General features: G+C 40.4%; 1 protein-coding gene and 1 long non-coding RNA gene across 2 annotated transcripts in view; one reads left to right on the top strand and one right to left on the bottom strand.

Moving 5' to 3' along the window:
- The window catches only part of LOC118424000 (rap guanine nucleotide exchange factor 4-like), a 66346-nt gene that overhangs the window by 6104 nt on the left and 33961 nt on the right, over positions 1-26281 (top strand). The window contains exons 2-7 of the mRNA XM_035832381.1: positions 3068-3129; positions 5753-5818; positions 7089-7195; positions 8404-8525; positions 11443-11626; positions 17130-17214. Coding sequence (XP_035688274.1) covers positions 3068-3129; positions 5753-5818; positions 7089-7195; positions 8404-8525; positions 11443-11626; positions 17130-17214 — 626 coding nt within the window. The remainder of the gene's footprint in view (positions 1-3067; positions 3130-5752; positions 5819-7088; positions 7196-8403; positions 8526-11442; positions 11627-17129; positions 17215-26281) is intronic.
- LOC118424001 lies at positions 13617-15625 on the bottom strand. The gene is made up of 2 exons (XR_004832160.1): positions 15502-15625; positions 13617-14531 (listed from the first exon to the last, which is right to left on the bottom strand). It is a non-coding gene; the product is annotated as an uncharacterized LOC118424001 (long non-coding RNA).

Here is a 26281-nt window from a genome sequence, read left to right as displayed (position 1 = left end):
ATTATGCGCTGGTCCTATTATTTTGTGAAAATATGATTTTGAATGACTTCTACTAAATAACGTAATTAAGTTCTAGGTCATTTTCCATGGTGAAGGTTCTATTGTTTCAGGTCTGTTGCTGTACATTTGTCTTTTCGTGCTTAAAAACTTTAACAGAATTCAAAGGATTGCCTGACACTGTGCCATCACAGTTTCAAGTGTCTCTGAAAGTTCAAACCCTCCAAACTGGAACCAGATTCTCTCAACATGACCCCTTCCTTATCAAGGCCCCATAGCCTGACCTATAATGGCCTAATGTCATGGCCGATAACCTGTACCCTATATCAGTCAGACAACACTATGTCAATAAAGAACCTTTTATCATTATAAATCTCATTTTCTCCCAGAAAAAAGGCCACCTGTCAATTTTACTCCACATGGTGATGCGGTACAGTTCTAAGCAGTACCAGGTGCCCCCAGTAGGGGTCCTCGCTGTACTGTGGTGGTAGTGGATTGCCATTTGCAACCATGTAGAGAACCTAGCAGGGTGTTGTTCTAAAGATCAGAAGAAAACATCATGATGTTTGTGTTTGGATTAGCCATGGTTGTCCTTCAAAGAGTCAGCCCTTTTGGTACTTTTGCTGAAGTTGTGTTTTCTTTTAATTTGCTCTTTCTGACATGAAGGGAGGTATAGTTGTTACAGTACCAGTATACCCTAAGACTGCTAGATTGAAAATACAGTCAAACCTGCCCGAGCGACCACCTCTTCTCAGCGACCACCTGGCCATTTCGACCGATTTTTCTCGATCCCGATTTTTTTTCCCATTGACGTAAGCATTAAGCAACCTTTTCTCAACGACCACCTGGCCAACGCGACCGCGACCGGCCCAAATTGGGACCCATAACGACCGCATAATTTTCAAAATTGAAGTTTTCATCGATTTCTGGTGATAACTAGCGCAATTTTGTGCCGAAATCGGCCAGTTTGCGTCGGATATTGACTGCCATTACGATGTTATGTTTAGAATACATAAAGATGGCGGCGGTCAATGGGTGGGTCAATGGGGGCAGTCTACTGTAATATGGGAGGAAATTTCGTTGTAAGAAAATCCGAATTTAGTTGTTACAGAATTTTTATTTTTTTAAATCAATTCATTATAAAGTGAACGAATGCTGAAACGTATATAGCCTCATACTTTTTGAAGAAAGATCTGTGTAGCTCATACCTTTTTAAGAAAGATCTGTGTGAGTGCTTTTGTCCAACTGTAATAGACATTAGCCCGTGGGTAAGTACGCTATCGGGACGTACCGGGCATCGAATTCGAAAGGTGCACCGTAGTTATTTCAGATACGGCGATCAAGAACACAGCGACGCATAAAGGTTTGTATGGTATCCGACAGCATCAAAGTTCCCCTACTGTCTAAAATGCCGCTTAGTGTACAAATATTGAGTATAAAACGCTTCTTTTCGTGCATGCAGTGTGCTTGCTATTTGCCATTTAACACAACGGAAACCATTCATATTTTGCATTGGGCATGATACTCTTCTCAGCGACCACCTGTCCAAATCGACCGTTTTTTTCCGGTCCCCCGGGTGGTCGTCTTGGGCAGGTTTGACTGTAGGTCAATTCAAACTCTATAAGAAAAAGGTGAGTCCCATAATGCTTTTGAGGCCATAGGGGCAGTGGTTATCCTCCATGAGCAAGAAGGGCATGGTATTGGAGGGAAGAGCCCAACCCTCTCCTCAGACGAAGTCAGGTACCCATTTTTACACCTGGGTGGAGTGAAAAATGCCGTGTATACAGTATAGTGCCTTTTCCACAGGCACAACATCGGTGGAGTGTCAGGGGATTCAAACCAAGGACCTTCGGGTTTCGCTAGTCCTGTATGGTTAGAAAAGTCTTAGTCCAAAACGTATGTTGTTTATTCTAGGCAAATGACCTTGGTCACATGTGCCTCTTATCTTCTTAAGTCCAAGTTGGATCTTTCCCTCTTTTGTCATAGTGGTAAAATCTTTAGGGACACTTCTCTACTTCCATCCTCTGGGGGTGGTCATACAATTGTAGCCAACATAGACCAGATTTTATTACCTGTTGCCCACTTTTACTACTTTTAGTACAATTTTTGGTTATACAGTCAAACCTGTCTATAGCGGCCACTCAAAGGACCGGACAAATTTGGCCACTATAGACAGGTGGCCTCTGTATAGAGGTGGCAACTTGTACATAAAATACCCAAGGGACCGACAAAAAGTGGCCACTATGGACAGGTGGCCCCTCTTAAGAGGTGGCCCCTAATACAGGTTTGACTGTATACTAGAATTTTCAAGACAGGTGAAGGCCAAATGTAGAGAGAGCGCTCCTCATTTCTTTAATACACACCAGTTTTAGAAACAGACAGTGACATTTTGCTGACCCAAGTAGATCGGAACCATCTGGCTAACTGAGACCTTGCAGGCTTGGTAAAACAAACAGGACAGACAAGATCTCTGGGTTTATTTTAATGGACATGCACTTTACTTTGCCACACACACAGGGTCACAGTACAGGTCAAATGCAGTATTAAGGGCTGCCCTATCTATACTCCTGTCTATAGTGACCACCTGTCCATATATACAGCACTATGATGTCAGCATGGCAGGGTGTATGGTCCAGACCTTAGAGGTCCTGGGTTGGAATCTCTTGACATCTCCCACTGATGTTTTGCCCTTTGGAAAGGCAGCTTTACGCGACTTTCCTCACCTTACTTGTAGGTGCAAATAAGTTGAATGGAGGTAAAAGAACCCACCACACTTATTGAAAAGAGTAAGCCTGGTACTATACAGTACAAACCTAGTGTGGTATGCCATTATGTGGTTTACCAGGTGTAAGTACTCACAAACAAACATAGACCAGATTTTGATGGCCCCCTGACTGATCTTATTAAGCAGGTTTGACTTAATTAGTATACAGAATTCAACATTGCCATTCAGTACACAATCCTCAGCACTGCTATGTTTGTCTGCAAGACTGTGCAGATCTCAAAGGAGTATGCCAGGGCAAGGGGGTGAAGTCTGCTATCTCTGATTGCCTGTTGGTGTGTTTTTCAGAAGCGAACCCTTGGATCCGGGCAGATGCAGGTCCGCCCCCGGCCATGATGTCACCCTCACAAGTATGGAAAATTATTTTACTTGTGTCTGTCTGTTCGTGTGTCTCTGTGTGTTTGGTGCGTGTGTATGTCTTGATTTGTGTATGTCTTCGTGTATATGTGTGTGTCTTTATTTGTCGCTCTGTGTGCATGAGTAGTGTGTGTATGTCTGTGCATGTGTATGTGTGTTTGTCTGTGTGTGTGTGCGTGTGTGTGTCTCTCTGCATGAGTAGTGTGTTATGTCTGTATGACTGTGTATGTGTGTGTGTGTGTGTGACTATACACACATGACTGTTCAAAGTAGACTTCTCTTGAGTCCCTGTCAGAAACCTACCATACGACTAAAGTGACCTTGACCATGATCACGATCCAGTTTAGCACACATACTAGAGCTATCCTTCCACTGGTCGTGAAGATAGACACTATGTACAGTATCTACAGGTTGATTGTGCAAGTATGCAAGTGGGTATTTCGAGCACTGACTATGCATGAAAGACTTCACAGCGAGCACAATGTAGAAACTGTTTCTGACATATTTGGGGCATTTCAGTCAGCTGAAGTAGAAAACTCACTGATCTTTGTGACATGATTGGCATCAAATCATCTGATGCAGATTTTTATGACGAGTTATTCAGGTAGACATAATTTTGTCACGACGTACCTTCCTACTAGCGTAATTTTAATGCCGTTCTCCTCTGATAAGCAAGCCTATGCTATTAGCCCTTCAATGACAATGCCCTTCAATCGTCATTCACAAAACCAGCCAAGAAATTCGAATAGGCTCAATGCGTATTTGTATTTGAGTTCATTGTACATGTGCTGAAGTTATTCTTACATTGTAAATGTAAACTCGGCACAAAAAGTTTGGAATATCAACTTTGGCTGATCATAGTTCCGTTGTTTTTGCATCAATTTTAATGTTTTATATATCAATAGAAAGCGTGTGTGATTTCCTTTCATGTGGTATCAAACTCCTTATGATTATGAATTCGTGAAACGAGCACTAGGGCTACTTACGTCAGTGGGTCACAAAAAAAAGTGCCCAAATTTCAATTTTTGTGTTCAACTCTTTTTCGTCCCGCTGGTGTGGGTGCGGTGTCAAGGATTCAATCTATCCTTTGTTCACGTAATCTTTGGTATACAGAACATCCAAGTTTTCTTTTATCATTTGATAAGAGTATATGTGCCCTTTTGGCTGTTGGATGACCGAATCGAGGTGTGGAGGCGGCAAGGAGACTGTCGCACGGATAGAGCGTAACAGCGCGTAGCGCTTGTTGGAGGCAGTGTCATGGTGTGGTGTATGTATGGCTGCCACGTGCACAGGAAAACAAGGTTCACCCTCATCCCAGACAAGACAACCTCACTGCTGTGAGATACAGGGACACTATTCTCCATGCAGTAGCAATGTCATACCTCATCAGCGTGTGTGGGGGACCAAATGCAATTCTACAAGTGTTAGACTACAACGCCCGTCCACACAGAGCAAGGGCCATTGCAGACTGTGTGCGTGGACGGGCGGTGTAATCCATATTGACGGGGCAAGAGATTGCGACTGAATGGGGAATGGTGTGCCTGTATCTCACAGTATTGAGGTTGTCTTGTCTGGGATGATAGTGAACCTTGTTTTTCCTGTGGAAGCCATACATACACCACACCAAGCGCTACACGCTGTTATGCTCTATCCGTGCGACAGTCAGCGTGGCATTCTCCTTGCCACATCCGCACTTCAATTCGGTCATCCAACAGCCAAAAGGGCACATATACTCTTATCAAATGATAAAAGAAAACTTGGATGTTCTGTATACCAAAGATTACGTGAACAAAGGATAGATTGAATCCTTGACACCGCACCCACACCAGCGGGACGAAAAAGAGTTGAACACAAAAATTGAAATTTGGGCACTTTTTTTTTGCGACCCACTGACGTAAGTAGCCCTGGTGCTGCTTTCACGAATTCATAATCATAAGGAGTTTGATACCATATGAAAGGAAATCACACACGCTTTCTATTGATATATAACACATTAAAATTGATGCAGAAACAACGGAAATATGATCAGCCAAAGTTAATATTCCAAACTTTTTGTGCCGAGTTTAGATATAATTGCCAGCTGTTAGTGTTAAAGATTTTGCATGTTCAATTTGCACATTGTTACATGGTCGAAGAATGCTTTTAGCCTGTAATGAGCACAGTTCATTGTGTATGTGCTGAAGTTGTTCTTGACATAAAGTTAACTTTAGAAGAAAAACAGTAAATCAACTGAAACATTTTAGGTTAATATAATTGCATAGCTTTAAAGAGAGGCAGTGTTTGTAATTTGGTTTACTAACATTCTACATCAAATTCATTTGAAGCTATGCAACATTTTTTTTCCGTGCACCTGAATTTTTTTGGGTTAGGTTGGAGGATGGTTAAAAATCACTGAATTTGCTCATAAGCAAATACAGTCAAACCTGCCCGAGCGACCACCTCTTCTCAGCGACCACCTGTCCAAATCGACCGTTTTTTTCCGGTCCCCCGGGTGGTCGACTTGGGCAGGTTTGACTGTACTGGCCTTTCTAGTTTAATGCTGTCTCACGGAAAGCAGTGCTAGCTTTATCAATCACGATGAAAATATTTGCTGTACAACTCTGCTCATTTTTCCAGGGAAGTGTCGCTCCCCAACACCACGAGAGCCCAGAGACGGGATCGCCCGCCACGCCACTCATGCCCGTAAGCTGGTGTTGTTGTTGTTGATCCCATCATGCAATGGGCCGGTCACATGGCAGCTCGCTTGCCATGATTGGTCGGTGCCTAGGCAACAGTCCATCTCTAGGTATTCTCTATAGTGAGATCTCTACTCACCACTTCTACTAGAGCAGCTGTCTTGAAAAACCGAGCAAAATTTGTGAAAATCTTGAATTTTTTTTCATATTTTTTTTTGTGGTGTTAGGGCCAATATCCATTTGTAAAAACAATTTTAGCAAAAGTGACCAAAAATTTGATTTTTAAAAATTTGTGTGATGGAAGTATTTTTTTTAATCAATTGTATTGATGACATCTTATTGATGGAAAGGGAATAAAACATTTATCAGTTATAGAGCATTGAAAAGGGTCTATTTTGGTCATTGAAAATCTGTCCTTTTGAAGAATGTCCATTGCCATAGCCACGAGTAATGTCCATCACAGACTTACTTTAGAAGTTTAGGCATAGGCCCAAACAAATTTGAGAATTCAAAATGACCTTTTTTTTTACATTTTTGCCACCCTACGCTTGGTTTTTATGGACAGAACCTCTTGTATCTCTGTCGTAGACTCTGTGTGAAACCAGCTTTTAATCGATCTTTCTTTATTTCTTCCTTTCTGAGCAGTTTGCACAATTTGCACTGTATCCAGGCTGTAGACTGTTTAACAGAAGAAGTTCATTTTCGTTTGGTCCCATTATTTTGCAGCTGTTACATAGTAAGAGTAGGGATTAGCCTGTAGCTAGCAAGTGTGGTTCCTTCTCTTTGACATATTCCTCTATAACTGTTGTTACACCAACTCTCATAATTATGGTGTGCATTAAGCATGCTTGGCCCTGAAGTCATCCTTTTTTTCTTCAAAAAAGGAATGGTTCACCTCTTATGTTCTTGTACTTGATTGCTTTTAATTAGCTGAATTAGCCATGATTGTACAAATGTACATGTTACAAGCATGTCAAACCTGTGTCTTATATGTCGCAGACATGTTATTTTTGTTTGCTAAGATTTTACAAACTGTCGTTAAAATTTCTGAATGCCATGTAATACTGATTCTGTAGGTATAAAAAAAACTGACAATATTCAGCCCCTAATACTGTGTGAACCAGGGTGCTTTTGCATTGTTGTCTTATACTTTTCTGTATGAGTTTGAGTATGTTTTTTATATGTTTGTTAAATCATACTTAGTCTTTCCAGGCATAGATGTACAGTAAAAAAGGTATGTTCATTAACGGCTTTTTTTCTTCGTGTTTTTGCTCCAGACCCCTTCGGAGAAGCTGGCCCACGCCGGCCGCGTCGTGAGAACGGTGATTCTCGCCAAGGTGCCGCAGATGGTTCGGGACCGAAAATACCACCTGCGCACTTACAGGTAAGACAGGGTTTTACTCACCGAGCGTTCGCTAATCTGGCAGGAAGAAACACTACCATAACAGGTCATCTACCGGTGTTAAAGACGCTAAGCAAGCGAGAGTAGAGTATCATATTAAAGGATAGCATTGACGCATCGATGGGGGGTTACTTATCCTTAGTCGAAAAATTTGCCTGGGGGATATTTACTTTTTTATCAAGAGATTGCATGACGTACTGCAGTACAGCCACTCCTGGATCTGTGTAGAAATGGTTGCTGAGGACAGGGTGGGGTTATTTTAAAATGATAGAGAATTACAGAAAATCAAAATAACATTTACTAATAATCTTTATGGCATGTTGATGCACGTAGGCTAAATGCACAAATGACCACAAGTGGTCTAATGGATGAAAAGGAATAAAAACAACTAAATTTATACAGTTGTTTCAGCTAGACTAATGGAAAATGATCTAAAATATCATAAGTCAAACTTACGTGTGAATCAAGCATAACTGAAACCAAAGCAGTGAACTTAAAAATATTGTGAATTTCAAATTCAAAATCCTTGAAGCAGTGAGGTGCAACTGAAGGCGTATCACATCTTTGTAGGATTCTAATTCACACATACTCGCGAATAGCTATCATTTTACCATTGTCAAATTAGCTAAAAGGGAAACTGGTTGCGGTTGTCTCACTTTCTTCTACGGGAAGGCTGTTAGCATATGAAAAGCAGACTTGCAGGCTGGTTTGAGCTTCTCATGAATAAATAACGGTTGAAACAAACAAACAAACATTAGCTGTATATATTTACAAACAATTACAGGTTTGACATAGCAATTTACTCACTCACAATACTGTAGGGCGAGCCTAATGATACAGTATTGTGTGCGAGTAGCTTGACGAAAGGCTATCAGGGAAACATTCTGCATTTTTTCAAAAATGTTGCCTTTCAATAATGATGATGATTACATGTATGATGGTGATTGGATGATAGTGAATATAATGGTAATGATGATAATGAATATGATGATGCAAGGATGATGATGATGTTGATAACAATGAAGATGATGAAAATGAGTGTGGTGATGATGATGATGCAGATGATGATGATGATGTGTAATGATTGGTTACAGGAGATGCTGGACTGGCTGATGGACCAGAGTGCACTGGTGATGATGCAGATGATGATGTCATCGATGATGTTGATGATGTGTTTTGGCTTGTTACAGGAGATGCATGGTTGGTTCTGAGATGGTGGACTGGTTGATGGACCAGAGCGCGCTGGTGCACACCAGGATGCAGGCTGTGGGGATGTGGCAGGCACTGTTGGAGGAAGGGGTCATCTCACACGGTGAGGGACAGTACATTTTGTATTGGGTAGGGATGCTGAGTGAAGAAGAATCCATTGTGACCTGTGATGGCATACCTGATGCCCACATTCAAGGATTACGTTCAAGGGATGCTTGGAACTGTATACTGGTATAGCTGGTGTAACTGCTCTTCGGTGCAACATATTCAGTTGTATCATGATGAAATGATAGGGTGGTTGGCACAGAAACCCTGAGGTCCTGGGTTAGAATCCCCTTGCATGCTCCAACATTGTGCCCCTGGGAAAGGTACTTCACACAAATTCCTCACTTCACTCAGGTGAAAATGAGTATTAAGCTTTGTCCAGGGCTGTCCCTAGGATAGGGCCTGACATGGAGGTCCTGTGTTTGAGGAGACCAATACCCCAAGCACGTTAAAGAACCCACCACACTTATCAAAAAGAGTAGGGGTCCTTAGCTTCCTGGTGTGAGCAAGTCAATCAGGTCTTTTAGGGTTGACATAAGGGGTGGGTACTGGTTTCTACAGCATAACTTGGTCTAAATTTGTGTTGTTTAAACAAAGATTGGATTTTAAAATGCCAGTAGAGGTTGGATACTCCTTCAAACAGATTCCTTTGAAGCGAAATGGACATTGACTTTATTCAGATCCACTTTTAGCTATTACAACATTATGTTGCCAGCTATTCTTCCAGTGGTCTACATAAAATACATTAATACACGCACAACATTACATACATACAAAACATAATATGTACATTGCAAAACATAATATGTACATTGCAAACATTGGACCATTGGTTTGAGTATAGCCCATTCACAAGTTTTCACATACAAACAGGTCCAGACCTGGAACTGGACCTGATCCTCTGGACCTGGATCGTACCTGTACCTGAATTTTGTGTACCATTACCCACCCCAATTTAATTTCTTGGTTCTCGGATTTTTTCAGAAAAATATTGGGGCGGGCGGTCGAAAAAAGAATTGCAAAAAGTCTGTGGTGAACTTATTTAACACAAAAAAACAAGGTAAAGTAGTCAAATTTTCAGTTTTTCATGGCATGATTTGTCCAATGAATCTCTTCCTTTGATTTTATACCACTGTTGTTCTTATCATGTGGCTGCAAATAAGCCCTCTGATTGGTTTATCAGCAATATGTGCCCCTGGAATGGGGTTTTTTAAAGGTCTGCAATAGCAAACCTATATTATTTTTCTTGGGACAAATTTTTTTTTTGCAAATCGGAAAAAAATGGGTCGGGAAATTCGAGAACCAACAAATCAAATTGGTGTGGCCTTACCCACCCCAAGTTGACATTTTGAAAAGATGGTACCAGCTTTATGTCCCATCTGAGAGGACATCCCTAAATTCTGGTACGCGGCTGATCCCAAACTATAAATTCTAGACCCTGATGGCTTAGCCAGTCTGTGACATTTGCCACTGTAGACCTGTGTCCTTGTGGATCGGAAGAAAAGACATTTGAGAGGGGAAAGAAAAACGTCAGTAGGAAAGGTTAATCTTCTTGTGTCAACGGGTACCTTCCTTTGACCTGTTTGCATGACATTTTGACTTGTATGCCTGCAGGGCTCAAAATTTATTTATATTTATATTTATGAATGGTTTTATTTCGCATCGAGCGACAAACAATAACATACAATGGCAGCCTTCATTTCTTCGGCTGAATTGCAGTATGCTTTACACATGTTACAATTAAAATGAAAAGCAATAGAGGTGCACAATTCCAAACATTATAAAACATAACAATAATCATCTTTAAAATAACTGTGTATACATCCAAAGCTTATTTATACCTCTAGCACTATGAACTGTTTAGCAAGTCGACAAGGTACGGCAGTGTAGTCTTTCTGTACCTAGCAGTTCTACAGTGGAATTGTGTGATCTGGTGTTTAGACCTGAGGTTTCTGCCATGTAAGCTCACACGGTTTGGCGGTTTTTGAGAATAAATACACTGGTGTACAGGGTTGGAAAAGTCCACTAGCCCTGTTGTCCAGGCCAAGTGAAAGTGATGATTGGGCAAGTGCATGTCCTACCCCACTTGCCCGATCAGGCAAGTAAGATTTTTCAACATTTCAACATTCTGACTTATAATGCTAATGTTAAGCTTGCAATATTGAAGGACAAACAGAAAAAATAATAATTTAAGCCCTGTCTTTCCCTTTCATCGCTTAAACTGTTAGCATGGCATTTTGCAGTGTATCCTCAACATTAAAGGTTCTTTTTAGCTTGCAATATTAAAGGACAAACAGAAGAAAAGAAGACATTTACAGCGCCGTCTTACCTTTTCTTCATTTGAACTGTTAGTATAAAATTTGATCATATATGCCCAACAATAAGACTTGAAATACTGGAAGAAAGAGGGTTCTTTCAGTTAGCATTATTGAAGGACGAATAGAAAAAAAAGAAGACTATTTCAAGCCCTGTCTTACCCTTTCTGTCTTAATACCAACGGCCTGTCCCAGATTCAGTTAATGGTCACATGAAAGGTGACATCGGATCCCCTGAGCACTCATGGTACTTAGCTTGATTTTCCAGTAGTTGGGTAACAGGAGTCAGCCAGACGGAAATTCTGGATTGATCACAAGATTTATCGCAAATTCACTTGGGACGAGACATGATGAGACGGGCAGTGCAGATGATGAGAGGCAAAAAAAAGCCTGTTTCTTACGGTTCCAGATTTACTTAAGTTATAATTCCTTTAAGAAATGGCACCAATTTTATGGGAGGCAGAGATGTAGTTTGTCCAAAAGTGTAAATCGAAAAGGATATCTTCTTGCAGCTTTTTGTTTCAAAGACGTTGTAAGCCATATGCTACCTAAAAAAAATGGCATCCGGGTTCCGAGAGGCAGGTTGCTGTTTACGAGTGCCGGGGTTCGTCCCGATCTTCAAGCGCCCGACCGTGAACTCTCTCCCTTCCCTCTTCGCAGTGTGCCAGGAGCACCAGTTCAAGGACAAGTACCTGTTCTACCGTTTCCGTGACGACGACACGGGCATGGGCAGCATGCCGTCCACAGCAGAGAAGAAAGAATGTGAGGAAGAGCTACAGGACACACTGGTGATGCTGTCACAGATCGGCCCTGACGCCATGATGCGCATGATCCTCCGCAAACTGTGAGTGAAAAATTAACGCTAGTTCACCTTTATCTGCGGGGTAAACTATATTCCTGGTTTTCAAAAGCAGGGTATTGATGGCTATCATGCTGACAAAATGTGGGTTCAAACTGCTATATTTTGAAAGGTCCGTCGACTGTATATCGCTAAATGTGCTGTTTTGAAAAACAACAGATTTAGGTTACCCCACAGATAAAGGTGAACTGGCTTAACATGTCAAAAATCTCAGGTTTCAGTGTTCTAGTCAGGGTTTTACTTTAGGCAGCCGGGAATGTCCTTAAATCTGGGGACCTCTTCTCATTTGCTCCTGACCAATCAGAGAGCACCCAGCCCTGTGACCCCAAATGTTTGACCCCAAAAACAAGATGGCGCCGGAAAGTCCGCGAACTGCCTGGCTTCAGTTTACCTCGCGTGTTTTCCACTTTTGGCAGGCATTGGAAACCCTTTACGCTCATAAACGTTTACAGTGACATTTGCTTCTATTTCGTTATGATACATCTTTCACCAGCTGGTTGAATCATGTTTGTAAACAATATATGTTACGAGAAATATCACGAACACATACTCAAGTGCGACGTTCACTCAGTCACTCTCATGCATGTATAATGCACACCACACTCACCCCCGGCGATGGAAACCAACCTTCTCAGTCCAATCCCTCATAGTACACAACTACTTATGTCAGAGGTGTGAAAGAATCGAGCGTTTCATAATATCATAGCATTAGATCTCTCCGTAAAGGCTGACGGGCCCTCACTCTTTTCTTACAACAATGCCGCTCGCCGGGCCCCGGGTTCTACCAGACATTTTTGTTGGGTAACTATAGATATCGAGAGCGGAGTATTCTAGACACAAGTCATGAAAAAGAATAAATTTCTTTGTAGCTTTGTTTGTTTTTTCACGACGTTCACTCACCTCCATGCCTCGGCACCTCCGGCGCTTGACTGCAACTTCTTAGCAGTATCTCTCTCGTAATACTTACCTATTTGTGATGACTGAAGAAACCGTCGGACTTTTACGAATCATCACAGAAATAGATCGTATCCACGAAGTATTGTGCGGTCCCAGAGAATCGGCACTGCCCGCATGTTACGAGGCCGCCGTCATGTTTCAATCAAGGCCGATAGGACCTTTTTCAACCTCCTTGGACCCACCCAGTAAACGGTGGGGCTCTCTACACGTTCTACCCAAGGTAAGACAGATACATATTGGGTAACCACAGAACCGAAGAGCGAAATGTTACAGGTTTACGTCAAAAAATGGTGGAACTTTTAGTTTCAGAGGTCTTTAAGGTAAGTAATACATCCTTAGTCAATTTATTTTCAGCATTAAGCGATGAAAAATTACAATAAAAAAAGAGAGCTTATTTGTTTTCGATACTTCATACATTTACACTATAGTATAAGGACTTGGTGTACAACAAAATACCTTTCTAGTCAAAATTTCTTTGTACCAAATTTGTCCAGTTGGCCTACAGATGGGTGCACAACCAATTGTTTAGTTTCTGTAAACTATGTACCCAATCAGTATATTTAATTCCAGAAGCCATATCCCATTTTCTGCTCTCATACCTCTGAACACACTTACAAGTCTATGTTTTGCTTGTTTAGCTAAATAAGTCAGTATCTTAGAATCAGTGACAGTCTCTAACATATTTAAGATAAGAGGACTGTAGAGATACCAATATGATTGCAATCACATCAAAACTAGAATAAATAAAATCTGCTTCTATCGTCGTTTTTAGCATTGTTTGAGAAAGGTAAGTGTACCTTTGTTTCCCATAGCAGGGTAGAAATGTCAACATTGCAATTATACATCAAAATACCATCAGTATAATAGAGTCAAGTTGTGGCCAGATGCAGGTGAGAACAATGCAAGATAAGCTGGTCCTAAGAACAAGCCAAGCTTTATCGCACTACACACACAAACAATTACAGTACTTAGTTGTTATTGGTTGCCATACATTGTACCCTGTACGATTGTTGAGCAATAAAATTCATTCATTTATTCATTCACAAATGTTGAGGCGTACATGTATACATTACTAAAGACAAATTAAAACAGAATGTTTTATTTTATACATGATTTTACCATCCGAAAAGTTTGAGAGTAGGCAGCCGCATTTTTTCTTCAGACATGCCAAGCAAAGAAATCTTACATGTCACAGTACAAAGATTGATTTAACCTACCAAACTAATACACAGTTTAACATACATTTTAACATGTTGACTACATTGTACATGATACAGTATACAACCACTCTGTCTCTGAGTTAGTCTAATAAAGTATTCGTCCTTTTGAATTAGTGACTCTCCAATTCTGCTTTTCTGTACACTGTGGTAACACTAGACTAGACATAGTTGTTTATACTACCACATTATATTTGTGCTTTGCTGCTTTATTCTTCCACATCATATATATCTAATAAGAAAAATAATTATGTCAGTATGTCCTGTTTACCAAAGCCTTTGTACTCTTGTCCCAAAGAACATTTTATTGATGCATAATTCCCTATCACAGAAGACAAATAAAACACTATAAACAACTTCAAATGTAGACTTTCTCATAGCAGTGTGAGAATCGAACATGAAGTACATCATATTTAAGCTAGATTGGAGACCGGGATTCCTCAGCCAGTACTAGTCTTCTCATTCGCTGAAGATGGTATCAACTACCAAGCAAGGTAAGTATATTAATCAATGTGTCATTTCATGATAATGTACCTACATTACAAATCCAAATACTATACAAACCAAAACAAAATACTACAGTGAAGAAACATCACTTGTAGCAACACTTGTAGCAGCTGTTGCAGTGCAGCACACACTCCCGGTCATCCGTGCAATGTTGATACAACTTGTAATTTCTTGAGAATCCCTCAATAAGGTCGCCCGCTATTTTTAACCTGCAACCAGTAAAAATGATAAGATTGGATTCTTATTTTGCACATAGAGTTGAACCAACAAATTGTACATAGTCATTGCAAACCTATTGTTTCTTGGAAAGAAGATGCCAGTACACAAAATGTTATGATGTATATCAATATATGTCATATGAATGATATGATAATCAACAATCTTAATAAAACTGCAAGTACATATATCTGAAAATCTAACTCAAATTATGCTATTGGTGTATTGTTGACTGATTTACAAAATTATTTTTATTACATTTTCTTTTTGTACCAGCTTTGGGCAAATGCAAGTCTAAAACAGTTATCAACTAATTTTGCTACCAACATGTCAGAAAAAAAATGGGTACACCTAATTGTGAAATAGCTATAATACATAGAACATGTTCACACAGTCAAAAAGGACTGCTGCATAAGCCCATAATTTTCCCAGAAATTTATGGCCCTCGGTCCATATTTCTGATAAACACCTCAAGATATCTGAAAATCAACGATCAAACATACTACTATCGATCGACGCCCCCCCTCCCCACTTCTCGCTAAACTCGACGAAATCCCAACCACGCAACTTTCAAAATCCCGACCGCCCATTTTTTAAAAGTAAAAATGAAAACAAATAATGTGGAACTATGGTCTGGGTTACAAGCTATCTGGGACGACGATTCGGTTTTAAAAATAATGCCGCGTACTGCAAGTAAAACGAATTTTCTCCGACAAAAACTAGCCGGAATTGTGTAAATACCCATACAGAAACATAGTGGCCGGACGCTCCCAGGTACGAAACATCTCCATATAAAAATCACGACCCGCCTCCGCATGGCGATACATTGAAAAACAAAATGGCGTTATCGAATCTCGGCATTATAAACAACAAAGAAATCTAGTTGAATTACGGCAAATTCTGCAAAATTACTCTCTAAGACCCGTCTAAAAACACTGAAAAATGTGTAAATTTCAACCTTACCTGGAGATTTATCTGCCATTTCGGTCGAGAAGCACGCTTTCTGACGGGTTCGTGCAGCAAGTAACGCGTACAATCAGGCTTCCTTTGTGTTCTAGAATGTTCCTAAGGCGGATATGACGTGATTTAACCTTTGAACTGGACTTAACGCAGGCGTAGAAGCCAGAAATATCAGAAATGAGCGGGAAAATGAATGGAAAAGTGCTAGAGCCTAGCGTCCGCGGGAAAATGACGTCATGTCAAGGGGCGCTCTCTGATTGGCTACAAAAAAATCTCTGGAAGGTCCTCAGATTTAAGGACATTCCCGGCTGTTAGGATAATAAAGATTGCAAGATAGCAAAGCGACCAATTGGGGGATAGTTTAGAGGGGGGATACACTGGTTATGTTGTCGCAGATTGGGCCAGATGCCATGATCTGCATGATCCTCTGCAAACTGTGAGTGAAATATTTCTTAGAACCTCAGGTTTCAGGGTTCTAGTCAGGATTTTCCTTTAGGGTAATGGTGATGGAAAGGTAACAAAGCAACCGATTGGGGGGATAGTGTCACAGATCAGACCAGACATCATGATGCGCATGAGCCCTCCGCAAACTATGAGTGAAATATGACACGTCAAAAATTGCTTAGAACATCAGGTTTCAGGGCTCTAGTCAGGATTTTATTTTAGGGTAATAGTGATTCCAATGTAGCAAAGCGACCAAGAAGGTTTTTTTTCCCTTACACAGTGAGGACATTTTAAAAATGTAAGGTTAACAAGTTGGTATTGTAAAGGTACCCATGACGGGACTTGATTCTCACCAAAATAATAGTTTTAATTTGAAGGAATTTTTAGCCAGTTTGCAGTGTCATATCATCATTTTTTATATTGAATCATACATTGGTGCTCAAGTAAATACTAGCAAGTTCAAAATTAGTGTAATCAGGGTTCGAAATAGACATACTTAACTTGCAATTTGCACATAATTTTTGAGATTTGCATGTACAAATTTTCTGAAGTTGCAATCTTGCATGTTGAAAATACATGGCAGGAGCAGGTATTAAAAATACTGAGGCCACGATGCTTTTGTCTGACGGGGATCGTCACCGGTTGTCAGTAGGTGTTATAAACAATCAACTTCGGCTTTGCTGCAAACTAACATGCCGATTATGTGGATATCTTTCCAAAATTTGCAGTTCTGTCTATATTTTCATGTGTCAATGTCAGTCCATCAACAGTGACAGAATGGGCAAAATTCTTATCCATCCAGAGCAGCAACATTCCACCAAAGAACAGAATGATGGATGGTGGCTAGAACATTGCAGTATAGACTAGTTGTATTTTGCATGTAATTATTTTAAATTGCACGTAAAATTTTTGCAAACTTGCAATTTTGCATGTAGCAATAAAAAAAGTATTTCGATCCCTGGTAATGGTCCTCATTTAGTTGGTCTTTGCAAATTATAGTGTGGTGATCCTAGCTAGAACCCTGATGCTATCATTTTTTTGTCTTTCAGTCTGCCAAAAGACCATGTTTCAATTTTTACGAATTCCCAGGATTTTTTGGGTTGCAGCTTTGCAACATGTTTTGTAGCAATACAGATGAGCTTTCATTTTGAACATGTGTGTTTTTTGTTTGTTTTGTTTTTTGGCAGGCCTCACGAGCGATCAGTTGACGAATTGGAGATCATTTACGAAGAGTTGCTGCACATCAAGGCCTTAACTCACCTCTCCAACACTGTAAGTACATTCAGTCGATTAAGGTGGACTCTCACTGCACTTGTGGCACCGGTGCAGCACTGCTGGGTTCATTCACTGCGGCACTGTTTTTTTTATTTTAGTGATTTTTGATAATTTACATATTGTGTAAAGTATGACTTAGAAGACAACAAAATGCACAAAATGGAAGAAAATTCGTTCTTTATCTCTGAAATTCGTTAAGCCATCTAAGACCCCCGCAGTATGGTCGCAATAGGCAGTGTTTCTGTATCTATGGAACCAGAAATCATGTGGCTGTGGTTGCGTTGGACAGGTGGCCGCTACAGACTATTTCTTAATGATAGGGTCAATTGGAAAAATCCAAAGGATCCAACAACAAGTGACGTCAATGGCCAGGTGGCCGCAATGCAAAAGTGGCAACTAATACAGCTTTGACTGTATACCCAAACCGTAAATAATCCATGTGACTTATCAAACACATATACTGCTGGTTTTTGTACGTTAAGGACAAATTGGAAGGTTGTGTTGAATAGCACCCATGTGAACCTCAATTCACACGTCAGCTCTATGCACCTAGCTTCCATTGCAGAAACACACGTCAACTTGCGTCAGCTACCGCACTCAACAATCCTCTTGGGGACACAAGGTACAGAAAGTCAACACAAAAAGCATTCAAATGATATCTTTAGACTCTGTTTGCCATCTTGGAAGCTGTGTGCCCTGACTTCACATGTTGTATGAACGTCACTTTGTTATGGATTGTTCACGATATAATCATACACGCACAAAGCTGTTCACATTTCTTTCCCTTGTCCGCTTGCTCAAAATAATTTGCTACTTTCCGTTCAACATGTTGTGTTGAATAGCACAATGGGTGACCCTTGCTTCACATGCTATGTGAACGCCATTTTCTTATGGATTGTTCACGATATAATGATAAACGCACAAAGCTGTTCACATTTCTTTCCGTCGTCTGCTTGCTCGATAGAATTTGCTACTTTTCGATCAGTAGATAGATTCAACTACAGTCTGGGAGGCGATAACCCTTACTGTGATCAAACGGGCAAATATATGAAAGAATGTTTATACCATAGAACCAATAGTATAAATGGCACCTTAGACTCAATATGTTGACTTATTCATATTTCTAGATATTCATATATGTCTGTCTATATGTACTGTAAGTAGTTAATAAACCTTACGAAACATTTGTTGTGATACTAAAGATTTCCTATACATGTGTTGAACAACACTGTCAAACATCCCTGTCCTGGTGCTGAACACCATTCACACATCCATCCCTGTCCCTGGTGCTGAACAACATTCACACACCTATCCCTGTCCCTGGTGCTGAACACCATGCACACAACCATCCCTGTCCCTGGTGCTGAACACCATTCACACACCCATCCCTGTCCCTGGTGCTGAACAACATTCCCACAACCATCCCTGTCCCTGGTGCTGAACAACATTCACACAACCATCCCTGTCCCTGGTGCTGAACACCATTCACACACCCATCCCTGTCCCTGGTGCTGAACAACATTCCCACAACCATCCCTGTCCCTGGTGCTGAACAACATTCACACACCCATCCCTGTCCCTGGTGCTGAACAACATTCATACATCCATCCCTGTCCCTGGTGTTTAACACCATTCACACAACCATCCCTGTCCCTGGTGCTGAACAATATTCAAACATCCATCCCTGCCCCTGGTGCTGAACAACATCCACACACCCATCCCTGTCCCTGGTGCTGAACACCTTTCACACAACCATCCCTGTCCCTGGTGCTGAACACCATTCACACATCCACACATTCATGTTGAACAACACTTGAATATCCCTGTCCTTGGTGCTGAGCAACATTCACACAACCACCCCTGTCCCTGGTGCTGAACAATATTTTTTACATCCATACCTTTACACAATTTATATTTTATGCATCCTGTAGTTTTTAAGTGTATGAGAATACTATGCTTTACCATGATTTGTAATGTAATATGGCAAAGTATCAAGATATTGTTTTTTGTAGATATTTTATGTTCTAGTGTATTAATCTATAATGATGTAACTGAAAATAATCCATGTGATTTACCTAACACATGTACTGCAGTCCTTTGCATGTAAGACAAGTTGGAGGGTTGTTCTGAATAGCATTCATGTGAACCTCGCTTCACATGTTAGCTCTATGCACCTAGCTTCCATTGTACCAACATACGTCAACTTGCGTCAGCTACCGCACTCAACAATCCTCTTGGAGACACAAGGTGCAGAATGTCAACACAAAAGGCATTCAAATGACATCCGTAGGCTATGTTTGTCAAACAATGCAGGTCATCGCGACTTTTCCATGGATTGTGTGGGTGGAATCTTGGCAGTTTTCCTACTACGTTTCTGCCACCCACACTTAACGGGAAATTTCGTTGTCTGTCCTTGTTGTGTGCAAGAAGACTTCCTTACAAAAGGTATCCATGCTATGCCTTCCCCACCCACACTTGCATAGAAATTGTCATGATAGCAGAAGACCTCCTTGACAGTGTTTCTCAAAGAAAGCATAGACAATGTTTCTAGGTGCAGGGCATAATCACTTTTCTTAGTAACGTAATGAAATGTAATACATGGTAAAATGGATGCTAGGTAGTTTTCATGTTGTGTCTCTCCATCCATGCTTACATTGAAACTACAGTGACTTTTACAGTGTCTACACAGTCGTAGTAGAAGACATCTTCCAACAGTTTTTTTTTGTTTGTTACTAAAGCGGGTCATCGTGACTTTTCTTAGTAATGTAATGAGATGCGTGGGTGGATCTGTGGCAGTTTTCTTACTACGTTTCTGCGACCCAAACTTAACCGGAAATTTCGCTGTCTTTGTAGTTGAAGTAAAAGAAGACATCCTCACATAAGGTTTCATGCTGTAATTGCCTTCCCCACCCACACATGCAAGGAGATAGCATCTTTATCGTCATAGAGGAAGACGTCCTTGACAGTGTTTCTGTATGTAGGACAAATGGGGGGTGGTGTTGAATAGCAGCCATGTAAATCTCAATTCACACGTCAGCTCTATGCACCTAGCTTCCATTGTACCAACACACGTCAACTTGCGTCAGCTGCCGCACTCAACAATCCTCTTGGGGACACAAGGCACAGAATGTCAACACAAAAGGCATTCTAATGACATCTGTAGACTCTTTTTGTCGACCAACGCAGGTCATAGTGACTTTTCCTAGTAAAATGATATGTGTGGGTGGATTCTTGGCAGTTTTCGTGCTATGTTTCACCCACCCACACACACTTACACAAACACGTACTTGGAGATTTCATTGTCTTTGTAGATATAGAGGAAGAAGACATTCTCACACAGTGTTTCTCAACGAAAGCGGGTTCATTGTGTCTTGTGAAATAATAAAAATGGGTGGATTCTTGAAGTTCGTATTTTATGTGCTATACCTTCCTCGCCTATATACACACCAGGGCTTGAAATTCATTTTTGGGATTAGATGCACTGGTGCACCCATCTAAAAAAATTGGGTGCACCAAAAAAATTTTGGGTGCACCACTTAAATTTAAGTAATAATCTAATAGCAGAACTTAATTAGCTATCAAATTCTTAAACAAGTACCATGACAGACATTTTTATTATCCTTCTAACACTCAAATGTCAAGAATATGATGTATACTAGTATACTTTGATATCTTTACATACATAAACCAAAGAAAATATTTGGGTGCACCCTGTGCACCCACAGAAAATAATTGGGTGCACAGCTCCAATTTTGGGTACACCTTGGTGCACATGCACCCAGTATTTCATGCCCTGCTCACACTTACATAGAAATTTTATATTGTAGTAGTAAACGACATCCTCAGACAAGGGTTCTGGAAGGATCTTATCATGAAATAATAACTTGTTGGTTGATCCATGGTATAATATTTTTCTTGGCATGTTTCTCCCACCCACATGTAACATCGACTATCATTATTCCACCAGGTGCCATAATACCGCCACCTCAAAAAGACGTTAGTATGGAGGTCTTCCCAAGATTGTCTTGAACACTGAATGTTAGATATCCTAAATGTTAAACAATTCTGATATTTAAGTGTTGAAGACAATCTTGAGAAGGCCTCTATAACAACGTTTTTTGAGATGGCGGTATAATGGCACCTGGTGGAATTATGCGAATGCATGTTAAGTGGAAATTTTGATGTCTTTCTAGTTCTAGTGAAAGACAACCTCAGTCAAGGTTTCTATGCACAGGTTGTTGTAGCTTTTTCTATTGAAATACTGTAAATGCATTGAAGTTCGCGGGGATTTGATTTCGTGGTAGCAGGAAAAGGGACTTTTCGCGGTGGTTTTAAGTTCGCGGTAAAACCATAGACTGCAATCTAATACCATAATAGAAAAACGTTTGCGGTGGTTTGAAGTTTGCGGCAAAGTGGTCACCGCGAAAACCGCGAACATTAATCCACCACAAACATTTCTGCATTTACAGTAACTAATAGGGTGTGTTGGGGTATCCTTGGCAGTTATCATGGCTATGTTTTTTCTACTCACACTTAAATGATAAAATGGATGGTAAAATGGATGCTAGGTAGTTTTCGCGCGGTGTCTCCCCATCCGTGCTTACATGGAAACTACATGTAGTGACTTTTACAGTGTCTACACCCACTGTTGTAGCCAGCCAGAAATCATTTTCTGTCCCGTCCCCTCGATTTTGAATGGCTTTGGCACAGCGTTCCTAGGGGGATCAAGGGCATGCTCCCAAGGAAAATTTTGAAACCTAGACCCTCTGAAATGCTATTTCCTGCATTTTAAGGATTAAATTTTGCTCACAGAGGACAGAATGGGAAAAATTTTCTTCCGTCCCCAGCTGCAGAATTCTGTCAAAGGACGTAAGGATGGGTGCTGACTACAACCCTGGTCTACACAGTCATAGTAGAAGACATCTTCCAACGTTTTTGTTGTTGCCTAAAGCAGGTCATCGTGACTTGTCCTTGTAAAGTAATGAAACGTGTGGGTGGATCCTTGGTAGATTTCCTACTACGTTTTCGCCACCCACGCTTAAACGGAAATTTCATTGTCTTTGAAGTTGTAGTGGAAGAGGATATCCTCACAAAAGGTTTCATGCTATGCCTTCCCCACCCACACTTGCAAGGAGATACAGTGTCTTTATCGTCATAGAGGAAGACCTCCTTGACAGTGTTTCTAGAAGGAAGTGGGTCATTGTGACTCTTCTTGGTGAAAAGATATGTGTGGGTGGATTCTTGAAGTTTGTATTTCTCATGATATGCCTTCCTCACCCACCACACACACAGTTACATTGAAATTTTATATTGTTGTAGTAAAAGACATCTTCGGGTTCTAGAAGGATGTTATCGCGACTTTTCCCAGTGAAATGATATTGTGTTGGTGGATCCTTGGTAGTTCTAATGATATTCCTTCCCACCCACACGGACGTACCAATTTTGTTTAAGTACTGTAGATGCATTTAAGTTTGCGGTGATTTAATTTCGCGGTAGCGGGAAAAGGGACTTTTCGCGGTGTGGATTAAAGTTTGCGGTAACACCATAGACTGCAGTCTAATACCATCGATGATAATAGAAACATTAATCCACCGCGAACATTTCTGCATTTACAGTAGTTTGTTCAGGGCTAGGCTAGGTACTGAACTAAGCCCACTGTACCAGTATCTCTTCTCTCTAAGTCAGAATCATCGAGCTTTGGCTGAGTTTGACTTGCTGACTCATTAGGCAAAGCAGGGGTTACAAAGGCTGCTCAGGAAATTCTCCATGGGCGGTTATAACGCTAGTTCACCTTTATTCGTGGGATAAACTATATCCGTTATTTTCAAAAACACTGTATTAAGGAGCGACAGACGGTGATTTTAAACTGCAAAATTTTGAAAATACATGTATTGCAATTTAGAGCCACAGTCCGTGGAATTACATGTATTATCCCTATATACTCTGTTTTTATCAAACAACGGATATAGGTTACCCCACGGATAAAGGTGAAGTAGCGTTACCTGTTGTACAGATACAGATACAAAAGCTGGTGTGTTATCCAGAAAGGTGGTTATATACTAGCTAGACAGATACAGAAACTGGTGTGTCATATCGTAGGGCAGTTATACCTGATATACAGCTACACATACAGAAACTGGTTTTTAGTTGAGTTGTATGGTACAAATACCGTACAATTGGCAGGGTGTTCGATTCATAACCCAGAGGTTCTGGGTTCGATCTGTTGATGTGTCACCAACCTTGTGTCCATGGGAAAGGAACATGACTCTTCACTTCACTCAGATGAGGAGAGCCATACCTTGAGCATTTTAAAGAACCCGCCGCACTTATCAAAAAGAGTAGGGGTCTTTCCTGGTGTAAGCGTAAGTGGATCAAATAAAATCTGTCCCGATACGCAGCTTGTACTGTTCAGTACAAACCTGGTGTGTTGCGCCATAATGCAGTTTACTGGGTATGCAAAATAAACTAACAGTGATTATACCAGGTTCTACCCAGCATCCTTTGACAAAATTTTGCTGTTGTGGACGAACAAAACTTCTGCCCATTCCATCCATATTTATTGAACCAAGCTGAGTCTACCAGCAAAATTTGCCCCTCAAAAGAAAGGGAATTCATGTAGCGTTTCAGTGTCTGGATTTCAAAATTTTCCCGGGGAGCATTCCCCTGGCCCACCACAGGATCGTTGCCCCATTGACAGGATTTCCATTCAAAATCCAGGGGACAGAAAAGCATTTCAGGCTGGCTAGAACACTGGGTTATACCAGCTATGTACAGACACAGAAAGTCCCCACAAAAATAGCTGAATTTACAGTAGCTCAATCAGGGCTCGAAATACCACCTGCATATGCAGGTTAGTGCAGGTTAAATTGGAGCTGTGCAGGTATTTCTGATGTCTACCTGCACGTAACATGCACTGGTTCATGTACTGGGTTTTACACATAAATGTCCTATGATGTAGGTGTGTGTGGATTGTTGTTAGCTGCATTGACTGTTACCACCTATAAAGTATAAAAGAAAAAAATAGCAGTGGTTCCTGAACAATTATAGTATGATCCATACTTCCTACATTCAGAGTGGTGCAGGTAAAATTTGTCTGGTGCAGGTAATTTTCAATGTTCAATGCAGAAAAAAGTATTTCGAGCCCTGTCAATTCATGCTATAGGCTCTCTTCAACAGATCATTAGAAATCCTCACGTCTTCCTCATAATCCAGTCAACCAATCAGCCTTGAGGCACCCATCTTCTCTCAGCTCATATGCAAATTCCAAGACGTTTGAAGTGTTTTGTTCTTATGGTTTGAGATATAAGGAGCTGAGGCGCAGGTCTTTGGGCATAACACCTGCTTCGTCTTAGAATACGTCTTGTCAGAATCTTTATCCACGAGATGTCTAAGCATCAAGCTGTAAGGAAGAAGCAAACTTGTTACTCGCGCAGGGATGAGAAGCGCAGGAATGAGAAGTGTAGGGATTGTCAAGAAATGGTAATTTTTATCATTATTTTTATGATTCTTATCATTATTGTCATGGCCTACTTGAGTATACAGTGTAAGCTGTAAGGAAGAAGCAAACTGGTAACTTGCGCAAGGATGACGAGTGTAGGAATTGTCAAGAAACGGTAATTTTTATTATCATTTTATGATTTTTATCATTATTGTCCAGCTTGTGTATATACACATGTATCCCGCTGTTATCTGATAAGTATCTGATGCCAGCTCAAAAAAGAACAATGCCTTCAAGTACCAGAGTTAACAACCTAGGATTGATGTGTTCAAAAATTTTGTATTCCCCTTACTATCATGGAGTGCCAAGCACCGTAGGGGCATCTTCTCTGGGTAGTTTTAAAGAACATTTGCAGATAGATGTGCAAAAGTTAGGTGTGACAGGTGGTTCAGTGTAATGTAACCAGCTGCTGCCGTGCCGCGTGGCTGCAAAGCTGGTGTTTTAAGCTGAAGTAAAGGGCAGTTATACCTGCTAAATAGATACAGATGCAGATACCATGATCAGGTTCTACTGAAAAATGGTTTCCTTCTACTCGGAGAATAAGATATTACTAGCAATTGTACATTTGCTAGTCTGATTGTGGATTGTTCTTTTTTCTTGTATCTTGTTTTTTCTCTCAAGCTCTTTGTAAAACCCTTTTAAGTCTATACAACATTTTACAAGATGTTTCTATTGAAGAGATTGACAAAGTCTTGAGAACTCAGCTAAGAGACAACATAAAAAAAAAGATTTCCAAAGTAAAAAGAGCATGTAATTTGATATCTTAACAATGACTTAGAGATGTTATTTGATATCCTGAGAAGAAAGTGTAAGACAAATTTGAAAGCAATATCTTGTTATTTGATATGCTAAGTTTGAGACAAAATTGAAAACATTGGATCTTCTTTTAAGAAAAAAAGACCTTGTTATTTGATATCTTATCAAGGAAGTGCAATGTCATTTGATATCCCGAGAAGAAAGTTTAAGACTAGATTGAATACAGTGAATCCTTTATGGAAAAAAGACCTTGTTATTTGATATCGTATCAAGGAAGAGTAATGTCATTTGATATCCTAGGAAGAAAGTATGAGACAAAATTGAAAACATTGGATGCCTTAAGTGAAGAAGACGTTGTCATTTGATATCTTGGGATGAAACTGAAAGGCCCTCTGGTCAGCTATTTGATCACTTCCATGTAAAAGACAGAAGAAACCTTGAGATGACTCAGAGTTAAATTGATTCAATCTTTATTTCCTCTTTGCCCTCTGTCCAGAAATTTCAAACACCCACAACCAATTGCAAAGGCCTGATAAAAAACATGTTTCAAATAAACTTAACTGCAGTCTTTTCATGTAAAGGAAATTCATTGGGATGTCAGAAACCCAATGGCTACAAATCTCTCTGTTTATGCTTTGATTTTGAAGGCAGCATTCAAAAATCCATATTTTCTTGTAACTTTCTTATAACGATAAACAGGATTTGCCTTAGACCACCCCAACCATGTTTCACTGCATTATGTAAAAAAGGAAGACATTTAATATGTACTTGTTTGTATGTTTGGGCATTTTTATATTTTGGCTGTGAAAG

This window comes from Branchiostoma floridae, chromosome 10, assembly GCF_000003815.2.
Source record: "Branchiostoma floridae strain S238N-H82 chromosome 10, Bfl_VNyyK, whole genome shotgun sequence".
In the NCBI taxonomy this organism is placed as follows: Eukaryota; Metazoa; Chordata; class Leptocardii; order Amphioxiformes; family Branchiostomatidae; genus Branchiostoma; species Branchiostoma floridae.
Note: the sequence above shows the minus strand (reverse complement) of the source record. Positions and strands in the feature narration are given on the sequence as shown.